The sequence below is a fragment of the Orbicella franksi genome, chromosome 1 (assembly GCF_964199315.1).
Source record: "Orbicella franksi chromosome 1, jaOrbFran1.1, whole genome shotgun sequence".
NCBI classification, from domain to species: Eukaryota; Metazoa; Cnidaria; class Anthozoa; order Scleractinia; family Merulinidae; genus Orbicella; species Orbicella franksi.
Genome location: NC_138145.1, coordinates 21,849,607 through 21,875,799, shown reverse-complemented (window position 1 = coordinate 21,875,799; position 26,193 = coordinate 21,849,607). Strand labels below are relative to the sequence as shown.

The window sequence follows — 26,193 nt, the reverse complement described above, 5'->3', positions numbered from 1 at the left end:
GGAGTTTCTTGATCCTTGATGGAGCTTGTAGCATGCAGGGATGCAGGTTCAAAGTTCGCGCAGCATGACGGGTTTTGTGAAAGCGAGGCTCCAAAGCTTGTATGTATGTGGCAAAATGTCGTGAACCTGTAAATGGCTGATAGCGGTCGCGAAGAAAAGCTGGCTGCGGCCAGAAAAAAGGTGCGACAACTTCGTTATTGCTTTAATTCGTAAAGAAAATTCATTTTAGTCTAGTATGAGGCCATCTGATTTTACTATTGTACGTTCTAGTTGAAGAGATTTCAACAAAAGCGGACCCCTTCCTCGAGTCCAGTTGTGAAAGATGTGAAACATAGAGCAGATTGTTCTTCGATTTACTCGCCGAGTTCATCAGAGTCTGAAGGAATCCCCTCAACAGCAGAAAACATTGTTAGTATTCAGTTATTTTTGTGTCTATTTCAAGTGTTAATGTAAAGCTGCCGCAATTTTTAAGTCTCAATCACGAAGAGTATGTTGTAGTGTTTGGGTCTTTAGCGACAAGATTATAAGCTAATGTGTACACACGTTCAATATTCTCCAAGAGCTAAGATTAAATCGCCCAGCCTTCATAATTGCTGCTTATCCCAGCAGAGGGTATGTGTGTTAGTTGATGTTAGTTTTGTTCCTGTTACAGATGGATGGCTTTTATTGCAGAACTTGATAGTTTTATTCATTGTTTATATTCATCCTCAGCTGATTTCATTAGTTCGTATTGTAGGACGATTTGGCGAATCCTGGTTGGCTTACCTATTCGCAGCTCAGACTTTCGCTGAAACCTGATCTAGTGTCGGGAAATTAGTTTTTTTTTTACTTCTTTGGAGCATATTAAACGAAATTCTTAAATTTTACTCCTGTTTTTTCACTTGAGGGTTTCGAAATACTTTTGTTTATGATCCATTGCCCCCAGTGATCGCGCATAAATGATAGGTATTTTAATTTATTTGTGGCAAATTCAAGCAATTTTTTTTAAGTTTCTGTTTAAAATGCTGTTGCATTAAAATGAAATTGTAGGGTTGGTAAAACTAGTAAAAAGTGATGTATGACAGTTACCATAACATTAATTAGCCAGCAATTTGTTCAGTTGTGATTCATACATATATGGTCTTCTATTGTCTTTTAAGGATCTTACTTGCAAACAGTATTATGTCCTACTATGAAAAGCATTGCCAAGCAGATTGGTGATGAATAAAATGATTAATTATCTAGAGAGGATGGTAAATGGTTCTTCTAAAAGTATAAATCTCGTAGAATAGTCCAATTTCATGGGTCTCACTATTTCGATGTCTTCTTCTTCTTCCTGGGCGACTCACCTCCTTCAATTCTGAAGATTCTAGTGAGCGTATAAATAAAAAACTACAAATTAAAATAAGGCTAAAATGCTATAATAAAAACTAAATATGTTTTTCACAACACCACTTCAGAGTCTCAATTTCTCTTTATTTAAGGCTAAAAAAGTCTTCAGAGGTTTAGCAAAATGAGATTGGTCTCGATATCTCTTAAAGTCTTTTGTTTACCATGCTTCACTCCTTAATCAGGGCATGGTCTCTCGATATTAACCTGACCATCACATTCTCAGGTTGAAGTTCTTCATGCTGTTTGTTTTAAATTTATTGTTTTACTTTTGTGAGACAATTTTCTCAAAATGCTGCTCCGTGGAATACAATCCAGATGAGGGCTTTGCCTAAAAACTTGGAGCGAATAATTTGGAATTGGATTCTCTTTAAAATGCTTTTAAATAAATTCAACTGTACATTATACAGTCAGTACAAAAAGCGAAAGACAAAATGAAGTTACAGTGGCTTGCAGTATTGTGGAAATCACTATTTTGTGTTTTGGTTTAATTATTGTAGTTCTAAGCCAAATACAAAGTACATCTAATGCTATAAATACATTATTCCGCTGGGTCAAACCAGTCTGTGATTCAAAGGGTATTTATAATCATTATGGTAAAATAGTATTTACACAGCTGAAAGAATATTGCAAAGTCTCTCAGTAGACAATTTAAGTACTGTCATGTTTACCCTTGTAGCCATTCAGCAATTTAACTAAAACTAGTTGTGTAAGATCATAGATCACCCTTTTTCTTCCTGCATCATTAAGGAAGTACATGTATAAATCAAAAAGAAGATTTTATATATATATTTGTTAATTTGTCACAACAAAGGCTGAACGAGGTCCCCTCAGGGGGTGTCTGAGTATCCCATGTGCTATTAATTTTTGGCCTACATACATGTGTATCCTGGTAATTCCAATTGTAAAAATTAACAATTTTTCGACTCGATATCCCAGGATATTGTTCTTAATATCCCATATCCCATTAATTGTGCCCCCAAGTATCCTTCATCCTGCTAATTTTGACCAGAATGTTCCATATTCCAGAAACCCCTAATAGGGCCTCATGAATGTGCATGTGCAACTATAGCAGGAGGCTAGTATTGTTGTCCTGATTTATCTTTGTTTTTGCTTGGAAACTAGTTTGATTTTAATTTTTTCTTTATTCAGTTGAATATTAAGCAAAGGAAAATGGAATTAAAAATAAAATTTCAAACCAGAAACATCTACACTCATGTTTAGTTAACTCACAACAAAGCCATTAAATGTGTTGACTACATAGAGAAACAAGTAAAACAGTGTGTAATTATTTCCAAGTCAACAGTCTCATTTGAACCTTTTGTGTTGTCTTGCTGTTTGTTAATACGTCTATTACTAATACATGACTTCTTGGGTGACTATTTGGTTTTGTTTTTATTAAAGGTAAATACAGCCTCACATGACCTATCATCATTACCACCCTTAAATGGGTAAGTGCTTCCACTGTTTTAAGTTTGATCGATACAGATAAACAGCTTAAACCTTACGTAACAAAACAGTTAAAGAGGCTGTGAGCCTAACTACGTCAGTCATAACGCTTTCTAATTATTCATCTGGGTAAAGTTTCTGGTACCCTTTTTCAATCATGTAGTCTTGCAATCAAATAAATATCCTACTGTACATTGTATTTACCAAGCTTGCATGGAGAAATGTACTGTTACATGTATATACAGTGTGTGTACCACAGTCATTCAGTGAAAAACAAGTTACAAGTGTCTTTGTTACATTCAGTAGTTTGCAACTCTATTTGACTACTCTAGTTTGCAAAAATATTTGATGGATTATAATCACCAATATTTGCTTAAATTACAGAACCTACCTTCCAGAGGAGTACAACAACCAAACACCACATGAAGTTAATGTACATGTACGTAAAATAAGTCCAGTGGCTGTTAACATACATTGTAAATTTAGGAATGAATATTATGTATAGTAAAGTGAAAAAAATGTTCTCTGGTTGAAAGAGATTAAAAACATAAGCTTTCGGCCATCCCTTCAAGAAGAATTCCCGTCTCTGAAGTTCAGACAACCTTCAGATCTCCAATGTAATGTTGTTTATAAAATCCCATGCAAAGACTGTCCTTGGAACTACATAGGAGAAACCGGAAGATGCTTCCAAACCTGCAAAACGGAACATCAACAAAATTTGAAGAACTATACAGAGGGCTCAAATGTTGCAAACCATGCATGGCAAAACAACCACTCCATGGACTTCGATAATGCTTGTGTTATTGACAAAGGCAACTACCATGTTCGAAAAACACTAGAATCCTGGCGCACAGCTAAAACCATTGATACGGATAACAACTTAAAACCGTTGGGTAGGCAATATTTCAGTTTACTGTAATTAGACCTTACATGTATTTACATTTTTATTTTGTATCTTTTTTCACACTTCTTTTTGTATTCTATGTTTATAACATTTTTTCACACCCCTTTTCGTATATATGCCATTCACATGCTTACATTTTTCTTTCATTAATGGCTATTTAACAATTGAACCCGCAGCCCGCAAGGGCTACGGGTCAATAGCCCATGAGGCAAAGCCGAATGGGCTACTGACCTGTGGCCCTTGAGGGCGAAGGGTCCAACTGTTTTAGTATCACTCAACTAGTAGGACAGAAAAGGCAATAATAAAGTTAGCAAATGCAAGTTGAAGAAATATTTATTTGGTTAGAAAATGAAAGAGAGCGTCACGCTTGATTGCGTCAATTTTGCTACTCGAGGACTATTACTAATAGTCCTCTAGTAGCGTAGCCAATTAAAATGCAGGATTTGCATTAGTCCACTGGTTGGGTGATGCTAAAGACTGATAGCAGAAAGCTTATGTTTTTGATTTTTTTTAACCAGAGAATGTTTTTTCACTTTAATATGTCTTATCCTGGTTACAGCTCTATTTTTATTACGTATAGTGCTCATCAACAGCTATCATCTGAATGGTTACACAGAAAAACACAAGATTAGTTGACTTAAGGTTTGATTCAGGTGAAAGATGGTTAATTATAATTTTCAGTTGTTTAAAGTAATCAAACCACCTTTTGTTTCTTTTTTTAAGGCTTTTGACAATGGTAGAGATATTGAACCAAATCCATCCAGTTCAAATGGCAGGTAAAAGTGAGAGTACAGTATTTTCCTAATGGGATTTACATGTACGTGGTCATAAATGGACAAGTTCAGTTCTATGTATATGTAAGTGGTTGTTCATTATCTGAACAAAATGTAATCTTTTATACTTTCAGGGAATACTCAACTACCGAAAAAATTAAACAACTTGTGAGTATTATTATCATTGTAAATGTTACCTTAAAATATGTTCACAAGGAGTAATTTATTAAGTAAATGTGAGGGTGAGAATTGGACACAGATTTGCTGTTTTCTCACTCTTTCCTTCTCAGAGGGGACTTGATATGCACCCCCAGAAAGTTTTGAAAAATTAAAGCTATTTAGATATGATTCCTTGATTATGAGTAACAACATGACCCTGTTTAAATCATTTGAAGTAGTTATATGACCTTTTCTAGCAATGTTGTACCTTAACGTGAATTTCATACTAGGTACATATAATTGTTTAGAAAACAGTCCTAAGAAAATATGTGTGCTGACTGGTTAAAAACCATTTTCTATAACTCGATAGAAACACAGAACTAGCACGAGCTGTTGACATGATGATGGCGCAAGCAAAGAGAATTTACATTTTGATAATCAAAGTTAACAAGTTGTTTTCCTTTTTTTGTCATGGTGTTTTCTAAAAGAAATAGAAAACATGTTCTCCGTGTTTCTATCGAGTTATAGAAACACTCATGAAAGTTTGGGAGAACTCAAAAAAGCTGTGGAAACACTCGCCTGTGGCTCATGTTCCCACAGCATTTCTCATTCCCCCAAACTCCCACTCGTGTTTCTATAACTTGATAGAAACATGATACATGTTATCTATTTCCTAAATATTGGTGGCTAATTTTTGTCTTGAAATGAACCGTTCAAACTTTTATTACTAATTTTAATGTTTGGGTGTGCATTCATTTATGTGTTTCTCACGTTCAATGTACGAGACTTGAGAGCTCAGAATTATGAATCCTACATTTGTATATTTTAGAAGGCAGCTGAAAAAGTAATTTTTGTCTTGAAATGAACTGTTTAAAACTTTTATTACTACTTTTAGTGTTTGGGTGTGCATTCATTTATGTGTTTCTCACGTTCAATGTACGAGACTTGAAAGCTCAGAATTATGAATCCTACATTTGTATATTTTAGAAGGCAGCTGAAAAAGTACCTGATCTTCAACACTTTTTATTGAATGTACAGTGCACTCAAAAAGTACTGATGCTAGAATTTGTTTTCATATTCAGTGTTCTCAAATTAATGGACTTACAGTGAGCCAGGTAATAAAAAGTTCTTTCTGTTAATGTTATGTAGTTAGGAATACTGTATGTGTGGTAGCAGGTAGTTAATCAATATTATACCTGTCCAGCTCTGTGAGCGGTCAAGATGAACCAAATCCTGGGCTGTGATTGGCTACTTGAGCGAGTAAGATGGCGCTATCTTGCCCGCTCAGGATTACCCTCTGTGTCATGGGAAAAAAAAAGTGTTCTTTTTCCATATAATAAATTCTTTATTGACCAAGCTTGTTTGGTCAAGGTGGCTGGATATTGGGAATGGCCTCATTGTTTTGCATGTTTATGGATGTTGACTCTGTCTCGGTCCATGAACATGCAAAAAAAAGAATGAGCCCAATATCCAGCAATCTTGACCTTATGCTTGGTCAATAACCCAGATTGGCAAGAAGTGACCATTAGATTCCTGAGTTTCTGTTACTGTTAAGTACTTAGGAGTAAATATGTCCAGTATCTAAATGCCTTACATGAAAGGAATCGTCAGTCTTCATTTGCATGTACAGTACAATCATGTACTTACGATTGGCCAATGTACATACTAGACACACAGTAAACATTTATCATCACTTAAAGGCTTGATACTTTTGCCCAAGATTAAAAATATATATGTACATATCTGATAAAAGCTGTTGGTAATGCACCTGGTAGGACAATCATTTTTCAACAAACTGTCTGTTTTAGTGTTGGCTCACAGGGTTGGCTCAGGCAGGGCAGTGGCCTCATGGTTGGTGTGCTTGTCTCTGGATCGAGCAGTCCAGGTTCGAGCCCTGGCGGAGGTCATTGCTTTACTCTCACAGTGTCTCTCTCCACCCAGGTATATAGATGGGTACTGGTGAATTTAATGCTGGGGGGTAACCCTGCGATGGACTAGCATCCCATCCAGGGATGGAGTTAAAATACTCCTAGTCGCTTCATGCAACAGCAACCAGGATAAGCTCTGGCCTGATGGGCCACTTGGCTCATTTGCAGACTTAACCAAAGAGTTAGCTCACACATTACAATACATGAAAGTGGTCATTTCATCTTGTAATTATTTATTTTTAAAAGATATAATTTTAATGCATTGTAAACATGAATTTTCTTTTGCAGGATCTCTATATAAATGGTGATGATCCAGTATTCCATGAAATCAAGTCTCTTGAAGTAAGAACTTGCACATTTTTGTAACTTTTTGCAAACATCTGGTTTTTATAACTCTTATTTCCAGGGTCAAATGAAAATGATGAATTTTACCAAGCATGGCAAATATTTTTTTCTGTCTTCAATTGTAGAGTAAGAATCATGAGCTTGAGGATAGAGTACAGTCATGTAAGAGATCTAATGAACAACTAAACAATCAAGTGAATGAACAGGTACTGTAACTTGTAAACTCTTCCACTTGTCAGTTTTATAATCACAGACTGTAAAAATGTTTTTGCAGTTGGATGCTGTATTAACTTAATGAAAACAAACGTTTTTTTAATTCAACTGCAGAGAAGACAGATAATCCAGTTTCAAGAACAGATAAAAAGGGTAAGAAATGAAATTAACAGGGCTCCAAGCTGAATGTTTTTTTTTTAAGTTGCCTTTTGGTGACCTTACTGGTACAACATAATGTTGCAGGCATATTGTCTAACTTTTCATTTCTTCAGTATTGAAAATGGCTCACTGAATTGGCAACCTTCATGGCAATTTTAGTTGTTATTATTTTTTTTCCATTCGCTATGGAGACCAAAACAGTTGCAGCTTGAAGCATTGAATAAAACCTTCGAACAGCTGGACATGTGATTTACAGTTACTGTAATAAGTACATTTAATTAAGGATTGCCATTGCTCTGCCAGTCTTTACTGCTCAGTGATAAATAATAATTATTAGCAAGTCTATGTGTGCTTGGGAGCAAATTGCTTAGCATGACATTATTTCTTAATACACTAGCAGTACTCTTAATCATGATCGTATTCCCACCACTTGGGAAAGATTAGCCACAATATCGTTTTTCTGCCCTGCGTTTTGTGCAGATAAGCTGAATTAGTCGACACGGTTGGTTTATCAATTGCAAGTGATCTTTTCATGTAATTAATCAACCTACCCTTGCTAGTGATCTTTTCATGTAAACCACAGATGGTCCACATGAAAAGTGCAAGTACAATCCATTTGTACAGTGGCAACTTTCAATAAAAATCAAAGTCTTGGTCTAGATGTTGGAATGTTGAAGTTGATAAATACTTATTTACAGCATAATAATAAATGCTGTAAAATAATGGAATATTTTAGCCAATCGGAGTACACACGTACAGAAGATCCATGGAGAAACATGGAGAAACTCAAGATGGCCATTTACCAGGTGCATTCATGATACACATGTTACTTAAGAACCAAGCCTATAGCCTATAAACCTACATGTAGGCAATGACCTAACAGTCATTGCATTGGAGTCCAGATCAAGCAAGCTTAATTTTTGAATAAGCCCCAGGAAGGTTGGGGAGGGGCTTAATTTTGTCATTTATGGTACATTGTATGTATTTAATTTTCTTCAGGAAAGGACAGAGTTAGCAAACAAGCAACTTTTAGAACAGCGATCTCTCAAAGAACAGCTTGAGGTGAGCTTAAAAATTACTCTTACATGTAGCATTTTACAGTATGCTTTTAAGGAAAAATTGTCCTCTCCTTTATTTCATTGCAATATTATCTGCAGTTACAAGATGGCATTACAAATCACTAAAATTAAAATTTATTTGACACGTATACTAATTTTAGAATTTAGTTAAATGTCTTGATTGTGAGTCTGTTCAACATTTGTGTACCTTGATCCCTGCAAAATCAGTCAGCCCATCTAGACACATACACTGTATACTTTTTTCACAAAGTATATGTGTACATGAATAATGCATGTAACACATGTATAAGTGTGAAATTTCTGCAAAACCTCTGTTTTGATAATCAGAAAGAGAGGCCTGCATGTGCATTGCATTACTTCAGCTGTGTTAGGTTTTTCTAGTATTTGTTTGTAGCTTTTTCTATGTAGAGAAGAACATAATTATTATGCAATGTGTATTAATTTTTGGATCAAGTTGTGGCTCTTAGCAACACTATATGGCTATTAAAATATGCAACTCATCACAGCTGTAGACCTTTAAGTACAAGTAGCCGGTATTCTATAATTTCTTAGGCCTTTAAATCAGCTGGCCAATGTCTGATTACAGTCAGATTTGGAAGAAATACAATGTGGGGTTTGAATTTTATTTTCATTTTTTTATTATTTTTATTATTATAAGATGAACTTTAAATCTGTTATGGTTCAAATAAAATTTGCAAAATTTTGTATTCTAAATGTTGAAATTATGGACTTTATGTATTTCACTGTGTAGCCTTGTGCTGGTTTTTTCATGATAACATTGATCACTGTTCTGTATTTCTTGTGTTGTAGGTTCATATTCAGACTATAGGAATTCTAGTCGGCGAAAAGCAGGAGTTACAAAGCACAGTATCTCAACTTCAGAGGAAATATGAAATCAAACAAAGTAAGTCACCGTTGTTTAACATCACAGCCTATTCTTTGCAAGACAGCTCAGCATCTTCAACTTGTTACAAGTGTGATTGAAGACAAGTAACCAAAAACAACTAAAATTAGTAAGAAGGGAGTTATTGTCTCGACATGCCACCAAATTCTCAAAATCACGATTAAATGTTAAGTATGGCTTTTACATGTAGTTAGGAGAATTCATTTCAAGGTTCAGACTGAAATCATCAAAGCCATGTTCTGTAAACTGGTTAAATTTGCAATAGGCATTTATAAAAAGAATTCTTGCCATGTGATGTACAGTACATGTGTAGAAGTCAAAACTACTCGTAGGTATGTGTTACTTACCTTCCTTTGTGATGGAATTGTTATTTATTTATATACATGCAATACAGTATGGATCTTTTGTACACTCTGATTGGCTAAAAATTAATGCTATGTTTTATCAGAATATAACATGTTGGAAAGCATTTTTCATGTATGTTAAATAATCTATGTCATAAAGCAAATAAAGAAGCCTAAACCATTTATAGTAATTTATAACACACTCAGGGAGTGTGAGAAATTCAGAAAACACTCAATCTGCAGCTCATGTGTATTAAATTCCCTTGTTTCTTAAATTTTTGGGCTTGTTTCATGACAGTATAATGCATGGTTCAGGCCTCTTTTTTTGTTAATTTGGGTAATTATCATACCCAGATTTGCAAATAACCAATCGGAAGCTATGTCTACTGTCCTGATATCCTGCAATATCAGGTTACTGACCTGATATGGCTACAATATCATGCTCATTTGGCCAAATTTGGGTGCACTAAATACCTAATCATACCTTTTTGGTACACTTAGGCTGGATATCAGGCTCGTTTGGTCTCACCGTGGCTATTTTGGCCTGACTATGTCTTGCCATGGCTCGACCAAACTCACCTGATACGCCACCAAAATATACTAAAAAGGGGCAGTTACATGTAGGTGCATGTATAATGACTATGGAGTTTTTTTTAATGTTATATATATAATGCCTCCAATATAAAGAGTATGTGTATTTGGACACAAAAGAAAGTATTCTTGATCAATAGATAATGTTAGGAGGAAAGCTTATTTCTGTCTATAAAACTAAATCCTCTTCAATTTCTTTATTGTTCCTGAAACGTTTTCTTTGATTTCTTTTGATTTCAGGTGAAAATACTGAACTAACAAGCAGATTACAAACTGTGCGACAAAAAGCAGCCGAGCTTGAGAAGAATCTGGCAAATGTCACAGCAAGCTGTGATAAGTACCAAGATGTAAGTATCTCTATTAGTGAATCTAAGGCACATGTACATGTAACATGTAACTTTACTGATAATATACATGAAAAAATTACTCAGTTCTTATTGGCTGAGAGCAGTGCAAAATGTAACACCAGTGCAAATTACACATGTAATTCTGGATTATGATTGGCTGAAAGAAAAAGGAAATTTTCTAAGCAAATGATATCACGTAAAATGATGATGAAAATTTTGTCAAATGAGAAAAAATGGCTTCAAGAAAGATCTTCCCTCACTTCCTCCAAGCGATTTTTTTCATGTTTATATGATTATAAGTAATCATACCATTTTTCTCGTTCATTTTGGAATTAGTTTGCACTTGTGATTGTTTCAAAAAGCTCACTTGGGAAAATTAATTCCAAATTGAACTCGAAACTGTATAATTACCTATATAAAAAACACTACAGGTAATGATCTATAGATTACTGTGGTATGATTTGTAGCATGCCATGTGTACCTTTCATGAAATTCCACCATGTGGAACTTGTGCATGCGACTATAGCCTGCGTAGCAAGTGTTTCCGTGGGGTTTGGTAGTAGAGAAAGACCGAGGAACGGGATTTTCGGTGTTTTGTCTGCGCGGAAAATGGGGCGAGAACCAAAAAAAAGAAGGAGGGGGGTGGGAGAGGGGAAGGAAGGAAACGCTTGCAGACAAACCCCTGGATTTTGAAAACCTCCGTTTGCCAGCGAACGGAGGTCGTGATTGGCTGGGCTAGTCCAATATTATTGACATGTGTCGATCAAAGGTATTTTAATACCTTTGAGTGCCAGACAAAACGGGAAGACGCGTTCGAAGCTTGGTTACAAAACGCTTTAACTTTTCTCGCTGAACGAGGATTTAGTTGTCGGCTTCGACAGTACGGTAGAAATCCTGTAATGCCATGCCGACGCTTTGGTTTTTCGAAGCCTGCACATTATTGCAGAAGCAAGCGCGACACAATTTGCAGCTGTTCCTTTAATTTTAACATCACTTTCTTGAATGCCACATGCGCCAAGGACAAGATAATAAACCGTGGGACAGAAAATTAGCACTACTGCGTGGGAAAACTTAGTGATGTCGTCTGGCTTGTTACAAGGCAACATGTTGTCGAAGGTACTGCGACATTTCATTAGAAGCATTTTTGTTGACAGCATTTAGAACCTCTGGGTACAATTCTGAATGATTTGTTATAGTGTTAGCTGCGGCATGCCAGTTTTTGTCACATATTTGTCTCACCAAAAATTTAGTCGTCTCGTCGCGGGGAATTCTTACGGGGACATTTTATAAACAGCTTTGACTTGGAGGTCGCCTAGGGGAAGATTATCTTTATTCAGATACTGGTCAAGATTATCGTTATTTCTCCTCTCAGATGTTTGCAGTCTCTCCTGCCCAAATTCCAAAGTTTGCCGAGAAGACTTTCTGTTGTTTGTTTTTGTTGCAGTGATAACAATCGAACCGATTTGCGGATCTGGCGTTTCCAGCAAACGCTTCTTTACTGGAATTGCCTTTGTGAGAGTTGACTTGCTAATTTTACTTTGTATCGATTCCTGGACGAATGAATACAGTGATCCAAGATTTCGAATCATGCGAGCACAAGGATTACTAACGCGACTGGAATACTTCTCACAGTTTAACTTTCAGGCAGATTTGTGCTAAAACTTCACCCTTGCAGTCTTTCCTTTTAGACGAATTGAGTAGCTTGATTAAAAATTACCAAATTTAATTCATCAAGATTTCTCCGTTGCCACCGTGCGCTCGTTGTTTCAGACATATTTTGACAAGTTAAGTTTATTTTGGTTCAAAGTTCACTTCCACTACGGAGGGCCGAAGATTTTATTGGTTAATTTATGACAGCCGATGACAGCACGAAATCTTAGTGTGCGCGCTCAGGCATGAAAGGCCAAGTGGGCAGTTTTCAAAATCCAGGGGTTTGTCTGCAAGCGTTTCCTTCCTTCCTTCCCCTCCCCCTCCCCCCTCTTTTACTCGCTCCATTTTTCGCGCTGTAATATTCTTTGCTCCCGAACACCACAGAAATGCTTGCTACGCAGGCTAATGCGACTATGACCATATTTTGACCAATTAGTACAATTTGATCAGGTACAAAACAAAACCTTGTATATTGTAGTGGAACCAGGACTTAACTGTATACAGTGCTCAATCTTATGTTTTATTTGTTTTCTCAAAGGATGCAAAGCAACTTCGGCAAGAGAGGGATAAATACCAGACAGCAAATTACACTCAAAAGTATGTTTCTTTGACATTACCATTTTGATGTGTGTACTTGTAGTATAATAATAATCCTCATAATAATCTTTGAATTTTAACTGTAACTAGTATGCAATTGGATCAAATTGTTGTGTTTTGAATCTGTTTTCAGTCAGGAAAAAGAAGAACTATTACAACAAAATGCTGAGCTCAGAGTAAAGTTAGAAGCTAAGGTGTGTATACCAAGTCAGTTTTGAAGCATAACATCACCAATTTCACTTGTTTCTGTTTCAGACCTCAACAAAATGCACAACGCATGTACAGATTATTTTTATTACCAGGAAAGCAAGCAATTACATGAAGTATGTGGTGACATCTGCTGTGCAGAACGGAAAATGATACATACACTGATACATACCACAGGCTGTATAAATGGACAGCAAGGCTCATCTAGTTTAAATAGTGAATAGTACCGGTAACTTTGAACATGCTACATCCAGGCTATACATGTATTTAAAGCAGTCCAAACATATTTTATGCACTATACAGGAGACAAACAAATACTTGCAGCTTGGGACCAAACAGTTCATTTTAGTGTAACTTTTTGTTAACTTTTCAGGTTGCTGAGTTTGAAGAATTAAGGAAGACTGAATCAGAGTTGTCATTCAAACTGAAACAAGCACAACTTGTTGTTCAACAGGTTTGTCAGTTTTTTGAGAAAAGATTTACTGCACTTTGAAAGAAGGATAATTATGTATTGCTCATATAACTTTGGGTATACAATGTAGTACAGCTGGGTGACAATAATGTAGAGCTTGAAATTACCTCTTAGACTAGTAATCCCACAAAATGCCGGTCTGTGGCTTTTAGAGTTTGTGAGCAAAAACTTGATCCTAAAGCTAGCAAGTATGTGCTAGTAGACATACATGTGAGAAACAGAAGAAACTTGTGGCAAATAAGAAAGACAATAACATGTCCTTGAGGCCAGACTGTTGGTGGTGCATTGGACTTGGCTGGGTTACTTACTTCACCTGGTTCACTTGAGCAGTTCACTTTGCTGGTTCACTTGGTTCACATGGTCCACTTTGTTGGTTCACTTGGCTGTTGTTGTTCTCTTGGCTGGTTGACCTGGTTACAGTAGTTCAGTTGGCTGATACAGTTGTTTAACTTGGTTCACTTGTCATGTTCAGTTGGTTCACATGGTGCACTTCGCTGGTTCACTTAGTTTACCTGGTTCATTTGCCTTACTTGGCTGGTTTGCCCAGTTTGCCTGGTTTCCTTTGTTCACCGGGTTCACTTGGCAGCATGCAAAAATTCATTAAATACGAGGTTCAAAAGGCTCTCAAAAGTGTCAAATAGTTGCTTGTAAACTGAGCATTTCAGGCTTGGTAAAGAAGGGCCAAGCCTGAAACATTTAGTTTACAAGCAACTATTTGACACTTTTTCAGAGCCTTTTGAGCCTCGCATTTAATTTATTGCATAGTGTCATGCATCTTTTGAGTTTTTGCTCATTCCTACTGACTGCAAAAATTCATGTTTGATAGCCCAGGGGTAGTAGATTTTGTGGTCTTGTTAATGGATTCTGTGCATTGCTTACCTGATGGATAAACAATTTTTCAGTTTTTTTTTTTTTTTTTTTTTTTTTTCATTGAGGCAATTCAAATTACCAAAGTTCTATAAGAGATGCAGTTGTCATGATGAGTTAATTTTAAATTAATTTGTCACTCCAGTTAGACATTTTAGAGGGCTTAGTGAGAATGACTTTTGGCCTACCACATCATAGTGACGGCTTGTACATGTACATGTGATTCTAAGTTCTCACATTTCTCAGCACACTCTAATTACTGCGCCTTTCAATAACATGCGGACTCTAAAATTCAGAGCTTGACCGACAAAAGCATTTTTCACTGCCATCAATCAAATGTTCAGTGGCTCCTCCCGGTTTTTGACTACTTCCAAACACTGTTTCGTTGTCTGAACTGTGCTCAATGATTTGATTACTGCACGCCTGGCAGTAGTGGGAAGCTGGGAGGAGCCACCGAACATTTGATTGACGGTAGTGAAAAATACATTTGTCGATTGAGCTTTAATAATAAATAAATAAATTTAAATGTTAGAGTCCACATGTTATTGAAAGGCGCAGTAAAAAAATAATTCCTGTTGTTTTGTGGCAGCTTTCAGGAGAGCCAAACTCTTCAGCGAGCCAGAAGTTAGTTGAACAGTTACAAAACGAGAAAGCAGAGTTTGAAAATAAATTAGAACAGGTAAGGTGTACATGTATCAGCACACTTCTGTAATTTAAACTAGGCGGTCTGTGGTTTAGGTAAGCAATTTATCCAGCTTCAATATTGTAGTAGTGGTATGCTGTGTTTATGTGTAGAATTAATAACTACCACCATCTTACAAACTGCTTATTCACAAGATAAGCAAACCCAACAATTGGCCCTCAAACAGAATGAGACTAAATGGATTGAAACTACTTACATGTAGAACTTCAACTTCAACTAGAACTGACCAATTACTTGTGTCAAATTTTGTGGTTCCTATAACTAATAAGAACACAGCAAAACCAAATGATTATTTTAATTTAACACAGAAAAAAAACAATTCACTAGCTTGATATTTGAGGTACTTTCCGCTCAGGTCTAAACTTCAGTCACCAACAGCAGGTCTGTACAAGACTGAAGAACTGTACCATACTAGAGAGACTACTGTGTACTGTAATTATCTACACAACGTATATCCATCTCCTCTTTTCCTTCACATTATTGTGTGAACAGAGCATCTTATCATGTTAAGAAAATCTCTTGACAGAGACTCAAACTGATGAAAAATGTAAGAAAAATATTAAGGAGTGTTGAGGAGCTAAGAGATGTCGTTATTCATCTGTCATGATCACAGATCAATGCCACAGTGCAAAGACTAGCTGCTGATAAAGGAGAACTTTTACAGCAGCATGCAGATGAAGTGGATCAGTACGAGAGAAGAATAAGATCACTGACAGAAGAGGTCAGTTTATCTTACGTAAATACATGGCTGTTGATTAAGATGTTTATGGAATTCCTTTGCTTGGTTTATTTCTGCCAATATAATTATTTCAGGGTTCCATGCATTTGATTGCTAACTTTCCAACAGACCTTGACTCAGTGTTGCAGACAAGTGCAGAGAGCTTAATTCATCATTTTCCAGCATTCAAAGATTTATAACAGTTGATCAATAAATTGTTTGCTGTGTATCTTAGTTTGAAACCGTTGAGTATTTTAGAGGTCTAATTTCAGTGAAATTATTTGACACTGCATTGTCATAAAGAAGGGAAGGTGCTCATTAAAGGGGAGGGACTTCATTTAAAAAAAAAAATTGTATATAAAATTCTACAGGACACTTAAGGTTTTCAATCAAAGAAATACAATTGAACAATAATATTGTAGAAATATGGAAATGGTAAACTTTCTGCCATGCCAAACCACTTCCTGGAAACAAAGAAAGCTCGTAAGTTAATGCTTCTCATATTCTTTTTTATTGAAGGTGGAGTTACATGATAGAGAAAAGAGGCTTTTGATTGCTCAAGAGAGTGAACTTCAAGAAAGCATTCAGAGTTTGCAGAAGGAACTAGGTACATGTATGTCATAAAAAATAATAATATATGTCAGTCAAACTCCTGAGCTCTGGGCTCTAGGTAGAAAAGTAATGCATTCATGCACATGTAACCTAAATCTACAAACTTATTTTATTGACATCCTTGCTTTTATGTATACATGTATAAAGCTGATCTGCAAGACGATGAAGCCAGTCAACAAGTGGAATCCACTCAACTTGCCGCAGCTGAGATTGAAAGATTAGCGGAGGATAAACAAAGATTGGCTGAACACTTACAGCAAGAGGTATGATCTGTATTAACACTGACTTGTTTCCCTACTCTATTTTCCTCTTTTCTCTTGCTTTTTCACTTTTTAAAAGAATGCTTTAACTTCCTCAACTTTGCCTGTGTGCACATTATAAAGCCCGAGTAAAGTTTCCTCAGTGCAGTGTTTGCAGTGGCTACTAACTTTTTTCACAAGTTGTTGTAATGATTTACACACATTGTTCCTGTACTGTGATCTGTTGCATCTCATTAGCATCACTTTTTGGCCCAGGTAACTCATCACCAGTTTGTAGAATCTGATGGGAAATCCGTTCTTTTCTTTGTTGTGCTTGAGTTTTTAAGGTGTTTTTTCTTTTCATTCTGGCAGGGCAAGGAAAATTCAAGACTTTTAAGGTATGCATTTCTTTCAAAGTACTCACTTTTCTATTTGTAAAGGTTGAAAAACTTATGAGCCTCTAGCAATCTCTGTGTCACTCATTGAATGCTTTATTCTTTATCGACCTTAGGGAGCAAGAACGATATCTGCTGAGAATACAAGAGTTAGAGACAGTAGTGGCTCGCCTGGGAGAGGAGTCTATTGATAGAGCCACCCTCCTGGAAAGTGTTCAGAGTGATAAGGAGACCATAAGCAGGTCAGGGGGGCTTGACTAAACAGAAAACTGCAATTTTGTTTCTTGATTGGAGTAGTCTCCTTTCAAACTATGGTTTATGGCAGTAGTTTGTCTGCATACTAGGATTTATATACCTCGTGTAGCACTGAAGGTTGACATATCTCAACACCTCAACTGTTTCTGTTCTTTGCAGAGCTTTAAAACAGAACAAAGAACTGAAAACGAAAACTGAAGAGTTAGAGGAGAGATTTATAACGATGGTATGAATTTCCTAATTGTAAAATGTATTTGATGACCCTTTTGTGTTATGAAGTAAAACAGTCCATGCTGGTGCCAAGAATAATAATATACTCTACTAAGATTTCTGCCATCATGTTAGACGTTAATGAGTGTATCAATTTTCAAGCAAAAAAAGTGATAATGGTATTTTTCCGTGCATGTACATACTCTTGATTACGTGATCATTTCATTTCGTGGCGTAACAGCGAACAGGTACAGGTGTACGTGTACATGTACATAATGATTTTGCAAAATGGAAAATCTCTCTTGTTTTAAATGATGACAGAGCCACTTCACAATAACAGGTATTAGACTTTAAGAATTGTGAATTGACACTTTGTTCATGTGACAGAGTCAAGAAAATATGGAGCTAACTACTACTTTGGAAACAGAACGGCACATGGCTAAAGAACTAGCGGCTAAACTCAGTGAAATGGGAGTTGAACTGGAGGAATCCAAACAGTTGGTGAGTGGATTTAGACTAGAAATTAACTAGGTTTTATTTGCTCTCTAACTTAGTCCTCCAACGCGTACAGGATATAATTGAGTAACGTGTAGGCTTAAGATTTTTCCTGTATTCACTTCAAATGACTGGATGCAATTTGTGTAGCCTCTCTTCTATCGCGGCACACATTAATAGACACTCAATCATGGCCTCGGTCGTGGCTGACAAGAAAAGCTGCATTTTTAGACCTACAAAGTCAAAAGGCCATGATTGAACATCCAGTCTTCAGATAGCTTAATAAAGGCAAGATGTAATTGAGGAATTCCAACAGGTCAATAGATATACGCCTCACCAAATCTAATGTCCTTAACACGTACTATCTATGTTACGTACGGTGTCTGCTTATAGTATGTACAGTTGTAGTTTTATAGAGTATACTGTATCGAGGTTTGCCTAGATTCATTTATTGTCCATGCCTTTTTCCCTTCAATCTTTAACTTGCGTTTAGTATTAAAATTAGAGAGTTTGTCTCCCTAATGACTTTGTACCCTTGGCATTATGTTTCACAAGAAGGTAAGAAGTCTCACAATTTTCCACCATACTTCAAAGTCTTAGCACTTTTATTGTTTCCTTGTGTTTAGCTTTCTACAAGGAATGCCGAAGTCCAGTCACTGACAGAAGAGCTGCAAGCTGTTTCTAGCAATCTTAGAGAAGAGGTGAGCGCATTTGTCATTTGCAATAATCATCTCGATGTCAGCTACAGTTCAGTGTCTTGTGTTGTAAGTAGTGGAAGTAATAGTGCTGTAAGTAGTATTTTTGTCTGTTTGCAAGCTTCAGCAGTGCACACACAGTAGCCAAGATTAAAGTTTGAAGCGGTTATTTTCTTTGGGAAACAATGTCGTGGAAAGTTTTTTGACTTGTTCGACAAAAACGCTTTCTCGCTTCCTACAATATCAATACTCTGTCAGGCAGACACGTGAATAGAATGAAAAAGATTATCAACAGCCAAATAGAGGGTGTGGACCCGATGTACCACGAAGTTCTCGGAACTCAAGTTAGTAGATATATGTGACGATCAGTTGGGAGAATTCATGGCACGATCCTGGAATTTACTCATCTTGGTGTCTTTTTTGATAGGTAATCAAAGGAGAAAGTGTGATTTCTTCACTCCGAGACGAACTTGACGTGTCTTCTCAGCAACTCCTTGATCAGGTTTGTCGCCTGCTGTTACCTAAACAATATTCTCATGTGGAGCGCAGAGACTTCAAAAACTAACAAGGAAAAGTTAAACTAGTGGAGTCTCTTCTGTTTCCCGATATGTATTCACAGCTATGATGACACTCTTACTGAAACATTTGTCGTGATTACAAGGTTATACGCTATCCTGAGCTGTGATGCAAACCTGTTTCTTGCTGTAGAGTTCCTATGGTACTGTTTCCCTATGCGTTCAGCTATTGCTATTGCTTTTAGTGTTGAAGTAGTCCTTTTTGTAGCTGTGCTCAGGGAACTTAACAGAAGTTGGATTTGTATACCATTCTTTTATTTGCAGCTTAAGCAGAAGGAGTTTGAACTCTCGACGGTCCGCGGCGAAGTAGACGAGTCTTCTCAACGGCTGAAAGAACAGGTAAAGTTTGCGAGGATGATTCCCCATACATAACAAAACAAGCGACAATCTCTTTTTTTTAAACTTTAATTTGTCAAGTTACAAACCTCATGTTGTCCCATAGCAAACCTATCAAGGAAGTCAATTCCATATTTTAAGATTTGGCTGTTTGAAGTTTCATTTTTGTCACGTCCTCGTTACAAAACTCAAGAGTTTTCAATTCGATTTATGCAATTTCAACTAGCGCAAGTACTGACAAATACTTCACAGCAAAGAGTCACACTCTAGACTGATGATAATCGTGCTGCTTAGTAGTAACTTTTGGGATGAAATATGGGGGCGTTGTCAATTCTCGTAGACGGCATGTTACCTTCGACTAGTACTCGTTCCCCTGACGGAACTGCTATTCACTGTTGTTTTGTGTTTGTCGAGACGGGGGTTGGGGGTGGGGAGGGAGGGGAGTGGCATTGTGGTTATCGCGTGAGCACTTTGATTGGCTTCTTTCGGTTACATCTTTCGAAACACATGGCCGCTTTGGTGCATGGTTTAAAATCTGGTTTTCTTGCTGAATTTCTTTCTTTTTTTATTATTTTAGTTGGCTAAGAAGGATTTGGAATTGGCTTCTCTGAAGGATCAGCTAAGCCAATCAGAGGCGAGGCTGACTGAACAGGTACGTCATATTGCAACTCATGTCCTGTCCCAAATCATTGTTTGTCAGTAAACTCAACATGGAAATAAACATGCCGATCTTATTCTTCTATCAACGGTTACTACACTCTCAGAAGTTGTTAATATCTTACGACTGTCTTTCCATCAGACCATATTGAATCTTGGACTGTTTTGTTTGTACTTTCAGTTTCTTTTGAATGAAGATAGTCACATGAACAAGAATCAAGCTGAACTTGCCAATAGCTTACAACAAGAGCTGCAGTTAGCGCAGGTCAGATACCAACTAAATACTTATATACATTTGTTTGTACAGCAGTAAGTAGGGGTGGGGAAACCGTGTGCTGTTTTAAAGCTTCTAAACCCAAAGAAAACCCGTAGCTAATCACACCGACGCAAATCACAACAACAAAAGTTAGTAACCTAAGTCAGGTGTAAGCCAGATCACGTTTAGTGTAAGTTTTGTACCAAGTGGCAGAAAAGCTTTTTGTTCTACACTAGTTCAGTGAACCGTTTGCAAGGTTTGGCAAATACGAAACTTTAAAATATTTCTATGTAAACACACATGTACTTGCCAAAATTATTGGGCAAATCTTGTCCTTTTAAATTGAAATTGCGGCATCTGTTGAGGTTGCCTGATGACGTTGCGGTAAAGTTCGCGTTTTTTAAAAGCAGTTTATTTAGGTGTACACTGACGGTGATTGTTTGATCTTCAGGACACGATCAGCCATTTAAGAGTGGAAAATTCTCAGCGGAAGGAAATGTTGTCAACCACTGAGAACCTCAGCAGCGTGGAACCCTCGGGAAGCGAGAGTAAGTTTGTATATTAATATAAGTATGATACGTCCTTACATCACTGAAAATGATGTTGCGCCCCGAATTTCAAATCCCTGACCTCTCGTTGTGTAGGCAGATTTCGTACCAACATCATTTAACCTTTGAACTTTCTCATTTCACCCACAGGTTCAGACGAAGACGAAAAAGGCCTTGTTGATGCCCACATGCCCAACGGTAACACGGACAATGAAGACGGTGAGATCCACATCAAGAGGCTTCCTCCAGACGTTATCCCGGTACAGGCAACAGAGCACATAATGGAGGAGAAACCGCCGTTCATGAATGGAAACCTAAGTGAGGGAGAGAGTCCTGTGGAGACGGACTCCAGTGAGGATATGAATATGGCGCCTCACAGGATACCACCCCCTCCCCCTCTGTCCAAATACACCAACCGGGAGGACATGGTACGAGTAGACGTAACAATGCCTTAGTACTGGACTGTAGTTATGTTACTTCTGTCTTGAATCTTTGCAAATAGTCTTTTGTTCATATTTTTTCTTTCTTTTTTGGTTTAACAAAGAATCAGAATTTGGATGAAGTACACAGTGCTTTATTTTCAACTTGTCTTTCAAGGGCCTTACTCTACTTTCCAAATTTTCATTTGTGTTTTGTTGTATTTTTTTTTACTTAAAGGCTTCCAACATTTTTCTTTTGATTGTACAGGTTGATTCACTGTCTGCATCCATCCGTCAACTTGAGATGGAGCGAGATCAGTTAGCAGACATTTTACACAGAACTCAAGATCAACAAGACGACGACTTTCAGAGATTGCAACAACATCTGGAACTGCAGCTTAAACAGCAACTTCAACAGCAATACAGACAGGTACATTTTATCCTTAGGAGAGAAGATTTCATAAAATCAGGTTACAAGTTTTCCACTCGCTTTAAAACTTTAAAAGTGCTGGTCATCTTTTTTCTTCCTTGACTTCCTAATATTCCAGTGTATTTTTAGAGTTTTCAACCAATATTTTAAGGTTTGAACCTTTGTGTGTTTGAGGGAATCTCCTAAAACAATGTGATCAAGCGCGACGTATCTAGCGAGACAGGGGGTCGCGCGTGACATACTCCTTTAAAAAAACGTGACCTTATACTTTCGTGACTCAGCGTGACACCACTGCCTAAAATGTTGGGACCGGGTCTCTTATTACGAGACTTCTACTAATTTTGTAACCACTCTTTTTCCTCGGCAGGTGCAGGAGCAATTTCAACAACAGCTTCATGAGCAGCAGCAGAAGATTCAACTGCTGCAGGCTGTGGTGCAGAAACAAAAGGCGCAAATCGAGAAACAAGAAGAACCTGAACTGCCTAACATTCCACTTGATCAGCTTGGTCAGGCAGACCTGTCACACGACGCAATCAAGATGGCTTTCAGTAAACTGCAGGTACAAAGCATCAGCGGGGGTTTCTAGAGGTTTTCTGTGGCTTGCGTGATACCGACGCTGTCTTCCTTTCTAAGAGCTCCGACGCCTCCTGGTGCAATCAACTAGAATAAATGAATGAACGAACGAACGAACTTTATTTAACTTCCTGATTGAATAATAGAGTATTTCCGCAGTACGGTGATTGTTTGGTACCATTTATTTTGTTGCAGGCGCGGTTTATGAAGTTAATGAATGAAAAAGCCTCGCTAATAGAGAGAATACAAGAACTTGAACATATCACGGTACAACTGTCTCACGAAACAGAAACTATCGGTGAGTATTTATGCCGATGGTAACTCCGCAAATTGTTTAAGTTTGGAGTGTGGTTGAGAATTTAAACCAAAAACCAGATTTCATCAGTGATTGTTCCCAAGAATAAAACCGAATCATCAGACTCAATCGTTTTTCTTCCTTATGAGGTAACGTTTTTTATTCAGTGGTATTTGCCGAATGATGAATTTCTCTCTTTGCCATTTCCAGGAGAGTACATCACTCTTTATCAAACCCAGAGGAATGCTCTAAAGTCTTACTACAAAGATCGTGAGAGAATGATTGCTCAGTTGTCTAGCGAGAAAGCCAACATGCAGGTCAGTGTGTTCATCTATCTTAACCCTCTCTGTCTCAATATGGAATGTGTGAATCTCCTATTTCATTTCCATTTAATTCTTTGAGCTCTTGGAACCAAAATAATATTTCGGTGAAATAAATTTTATTTCCTGTGCTGTCTTTATTTTACGATCTGCATTCCCGATCTTGATGCTGACCGAAATTATCGCTGGCTCTTAACAGGTTACTGCGGGAAAAAAAAGCTGCGAATGCACATTTTACAATAAATTTTAGTTTACTGCGGAACCACTCACCTGCGTCTCGTGGTTCCACACCCACTTTGACTATGTTATTACGCAGTTTATCATCAATAAGAGGACGGACGCATAGAAAACTGACGTTAAATTGTGAATTTCACACTACGCCTTAAAATATCTTCCTTTGTTTTCTTCTCTTTGATTTTTAGGAGAAAATGAATCAACTACAAGACTTAGTCAAACGAATGCTGGACGAAAGAAAAGAACTAAGAATCCAACAACATCAATTACAAAACGTAATTAACAGTCGAATGGTGGCTCACGAACACGAGTCTGTCATTTCTGCATACCACGATGGCGACGAGGTCATTGTACCGCAGGCGGAAGTGAGCGTAGAAAGCGAAACGAACAGTCAAAACTTAGACGACAGCGATCGATCGAGAAGTTCTTACCTCGAAGAAACAGAAACCGAACTTAGTCAACTGGACAATACTGAGGATTTAGATCGAAACGACGGCACCGCTCGTCAAATTTTACAGATTCTAGAACAGTTAGGACCTTCTGAGAAAGGTACTCATAAAGGTTGGATATCGCCCGATGTACGGAGCAGGGAGTTCTTACCTTGTCGATCTTGCGGAGGCCGCGTCCTCAGACTGTAGTCGTATAAATCTGGTGTCATGAGTAGAAATATTTTAGATAACAATAGAATTACTGGGCACGAGCTGTCAGACACGTGACCGATCAGTTCATGGTCGTCATGACTACAGCTGTTTCGACAAAGGTTGTCCCACACAAGCGCAAAAGCGTACGTGACAATGCCGATTGGCATTATGGGTAATAATAGTTTGGCGTTCCTTGATTGAGCTTGACAGTGTTTCAGGAAGAAAAAGCATAAATATACGTGTTTGTGCTGTTTCCTTCTGTTATGATGAAATGCCTTTAGCTTCAATCAAGCAACCGTTGGCCACCATTACCCATAATACCTTTCGACATTGTCGCGTACGCTTTTACGCTTTCTTAGGACAACCTTTCTTGAAACAGCTGTATACCGTGGGATACCTAACACTACAGACTTCACACTGGTCTTGCTGTTAGCGTGACCCGATGTCAAAGTGAACTTTGACCGAGCACCCTTGATATTCGTAGCACGTGAGAGGTTGAACCCTGAACTTAGCTTTGCTCGTTAAAACGAGAGATTATTCTTCAGACCCAATTCAACACTTCTATTCGTTGAGAAATAGAAGGAAATAAATGTTACAAAATAGTCACAGTTTGAATCGAAGCTATTTCTGCTAAATTGAATCAAATTCACACACCAAACTTCTGTCGTAAAATAGTGAAATTTCGTTTTTTCACCGGTGACCTACTCCCTTATCTTTGCACAAAAGAATGTTATTGTTTCACCTCACTACTGAGTGAAGAGCACCATTAATTGAGTTTAGACGCGAAGTTCCTGGGCACTTGGCATCCGTTTTGGCAAATTCTCATCTATTTTTCAAACTATTTCCGAGTTTTAGTTTGTAATTAAGCAATCAGGAAATCAGTAACATGCACTCCGCGAGAGGTCGCGTCAGCTTGTTGCCATAAGGACGGATTATGTTACTTAGCTACTACTACACCTTCAAATCGCGGGCTCAGTCAGCTGGTCTTATTATTCCTCCGTAGCGGGAAAGTAGCTTTTTTTATTATTATTTTTTCTGTTCATATCAGAGTAACCGCTGATACCGATACTGCGTCGAAATGTGTAAAATGGAAAAATACAAGTACAGGTTGAAATGAAATTAGCCGTAGAGATAAATCATTTATTTATTGGGGAATAATGCATGCGTATGTGATGCCTTACCTTGACATGGGGTGTAATCGGGAGTGAATACCGTAGTATGTTTATGTACGTATTTATAGTGAAGTACTTTGCCAGGTGTTTCTCTCAAACAAAAAAAATATTATATATTTATCTCATGCCTCGGCCGTCACTGCCAGTTAGCAGAAGGCGAAAAAACGTGAATATTCCCACAGTACAGGCCCTTTTCGGTGGTATCGTACGGGCTGTGTACAGTGTTATTCCCTGCTATTATGTACTGCCCTTGTAGTGCGTTTCGTGGGCATGAAATAAAATAGTTCTGCAGTGTGTTCTCTTAACACACCGTGATTATACCATTCGTGACATAAAATTTTGTTATGTCCTCTTTAAAGCCTTGGGTTTATTTTGACCAAGAAACTCAGATCTCTCGTGGAATATTTCGCGAAAGCAGTGCACAACAAGGGTGTATACTCCTGTATTTCGAATTTAGCCAGGTCGGCTACTAATTAAATTATAATTTTATGAAAACTGAGTAAAAGTAGTTTTAAACTTAATCTATTGTTTTGGTGCGTGTATTTTCATTTCTTTTTAACGGGTGGTAGCGTAGCTAGAATGCGTTATAGCAGTTAGGTGGGGAAGAAATATCCACTCACTCGCTCGGTCGCTCAGTCAGTAGTTGGGTCGTAAACATTTTTTCACTCTCGGTGTACTATGCTTTCCAACGCAGTCCATTTCACCACTGTGTCAAACAAACCGCTCCGTGCTGGTAGAAATAACTAACAAACAATAGGCCAAGCACAGCGAACGGTAGAACTCCGTACTATGTGCCTGGTGAAGATCGAGACGCCTTCTCCCCTCTTTTTAGGCACCTCAAAGAAAGTTAACATAAATTTTAGCGGCTACAATGTACAGCAACCGGTAAACTTGTCTTATAGATTGCGCTCGAGCTCTAGCCGTAAATGGAAGGTAATATGGAGATAGGTTATTTTATTCCTTTACTCGCTCTTTGCTTCGGAAACGAGCCAAGGAGAAACATGAATGCTTGTCAATAACCCCAACTCTTGACAAAGATTATTTTTCCCACCTTCGGCG

At 37.6% G+C, this 26,193-nt stretch overlaps 1 protein-coding gene across 1 annotated transcript; it reads left to right on the top strand.

The window, feature by feature from the left end:
- The first annotated feature begins 63 nt into the window (after window positions 1-63).
- Window positions 64-25,915, top strand: LOC145497108 (golgin subfamily A member 2-like). The gene is made up of 36 exons (XM_081476907.1): window positions 64-180; window positions 271-408; window positions 2,773-2,819; window positions 3,202-3,256; window positions 4,445-4,497; window positions 4,629-4,662; window positions 5,736-5,768; window positions 6,870-6,923; window positions 7,052-7,132; window positions 7,254-7,292; window positions 8,298-8,360; window positions 9,188-9,281; window positions 10,457-10,563; window positions 12,752-12,810; window positions 12,944-13,004; window positions 13,391-13,471; window positions 14,946-15,035; window positions 15,673-15,780; window positions 16,297-16,384; window positions 16,537-16,652; window positions 17,001-17,026; window positions 17,140-17,265; window positions 17,438-17,504; window positions 17,876-17,989; window positions 18,610-18,684; window positions 19,106-19,180; window positions 19,518-19,592; window positions 20,167-20,241; window positions 20,428-20,511; window positions 20,954-21,050; window positions 21,201-21,478; window positions 21,738-21,899; window positions 22,267-22,458; window positions 22,668-22,770; window positions 22,978-23,084; window positions 23,510-25,915. Exons 1-36 carry the CDS (start codon window positions 133-135, stop codon window positions 23,957-23,959), a joined length of 3,555 nt encoding a protein of 1,184 aa, XP_081333033.1. The 5' UTR covers window positions 64-132; the 3' UTR covers window positions 23,960-25,915.
- Window positions 25,916-26,193: the final 278 nt, after the last annotated feature.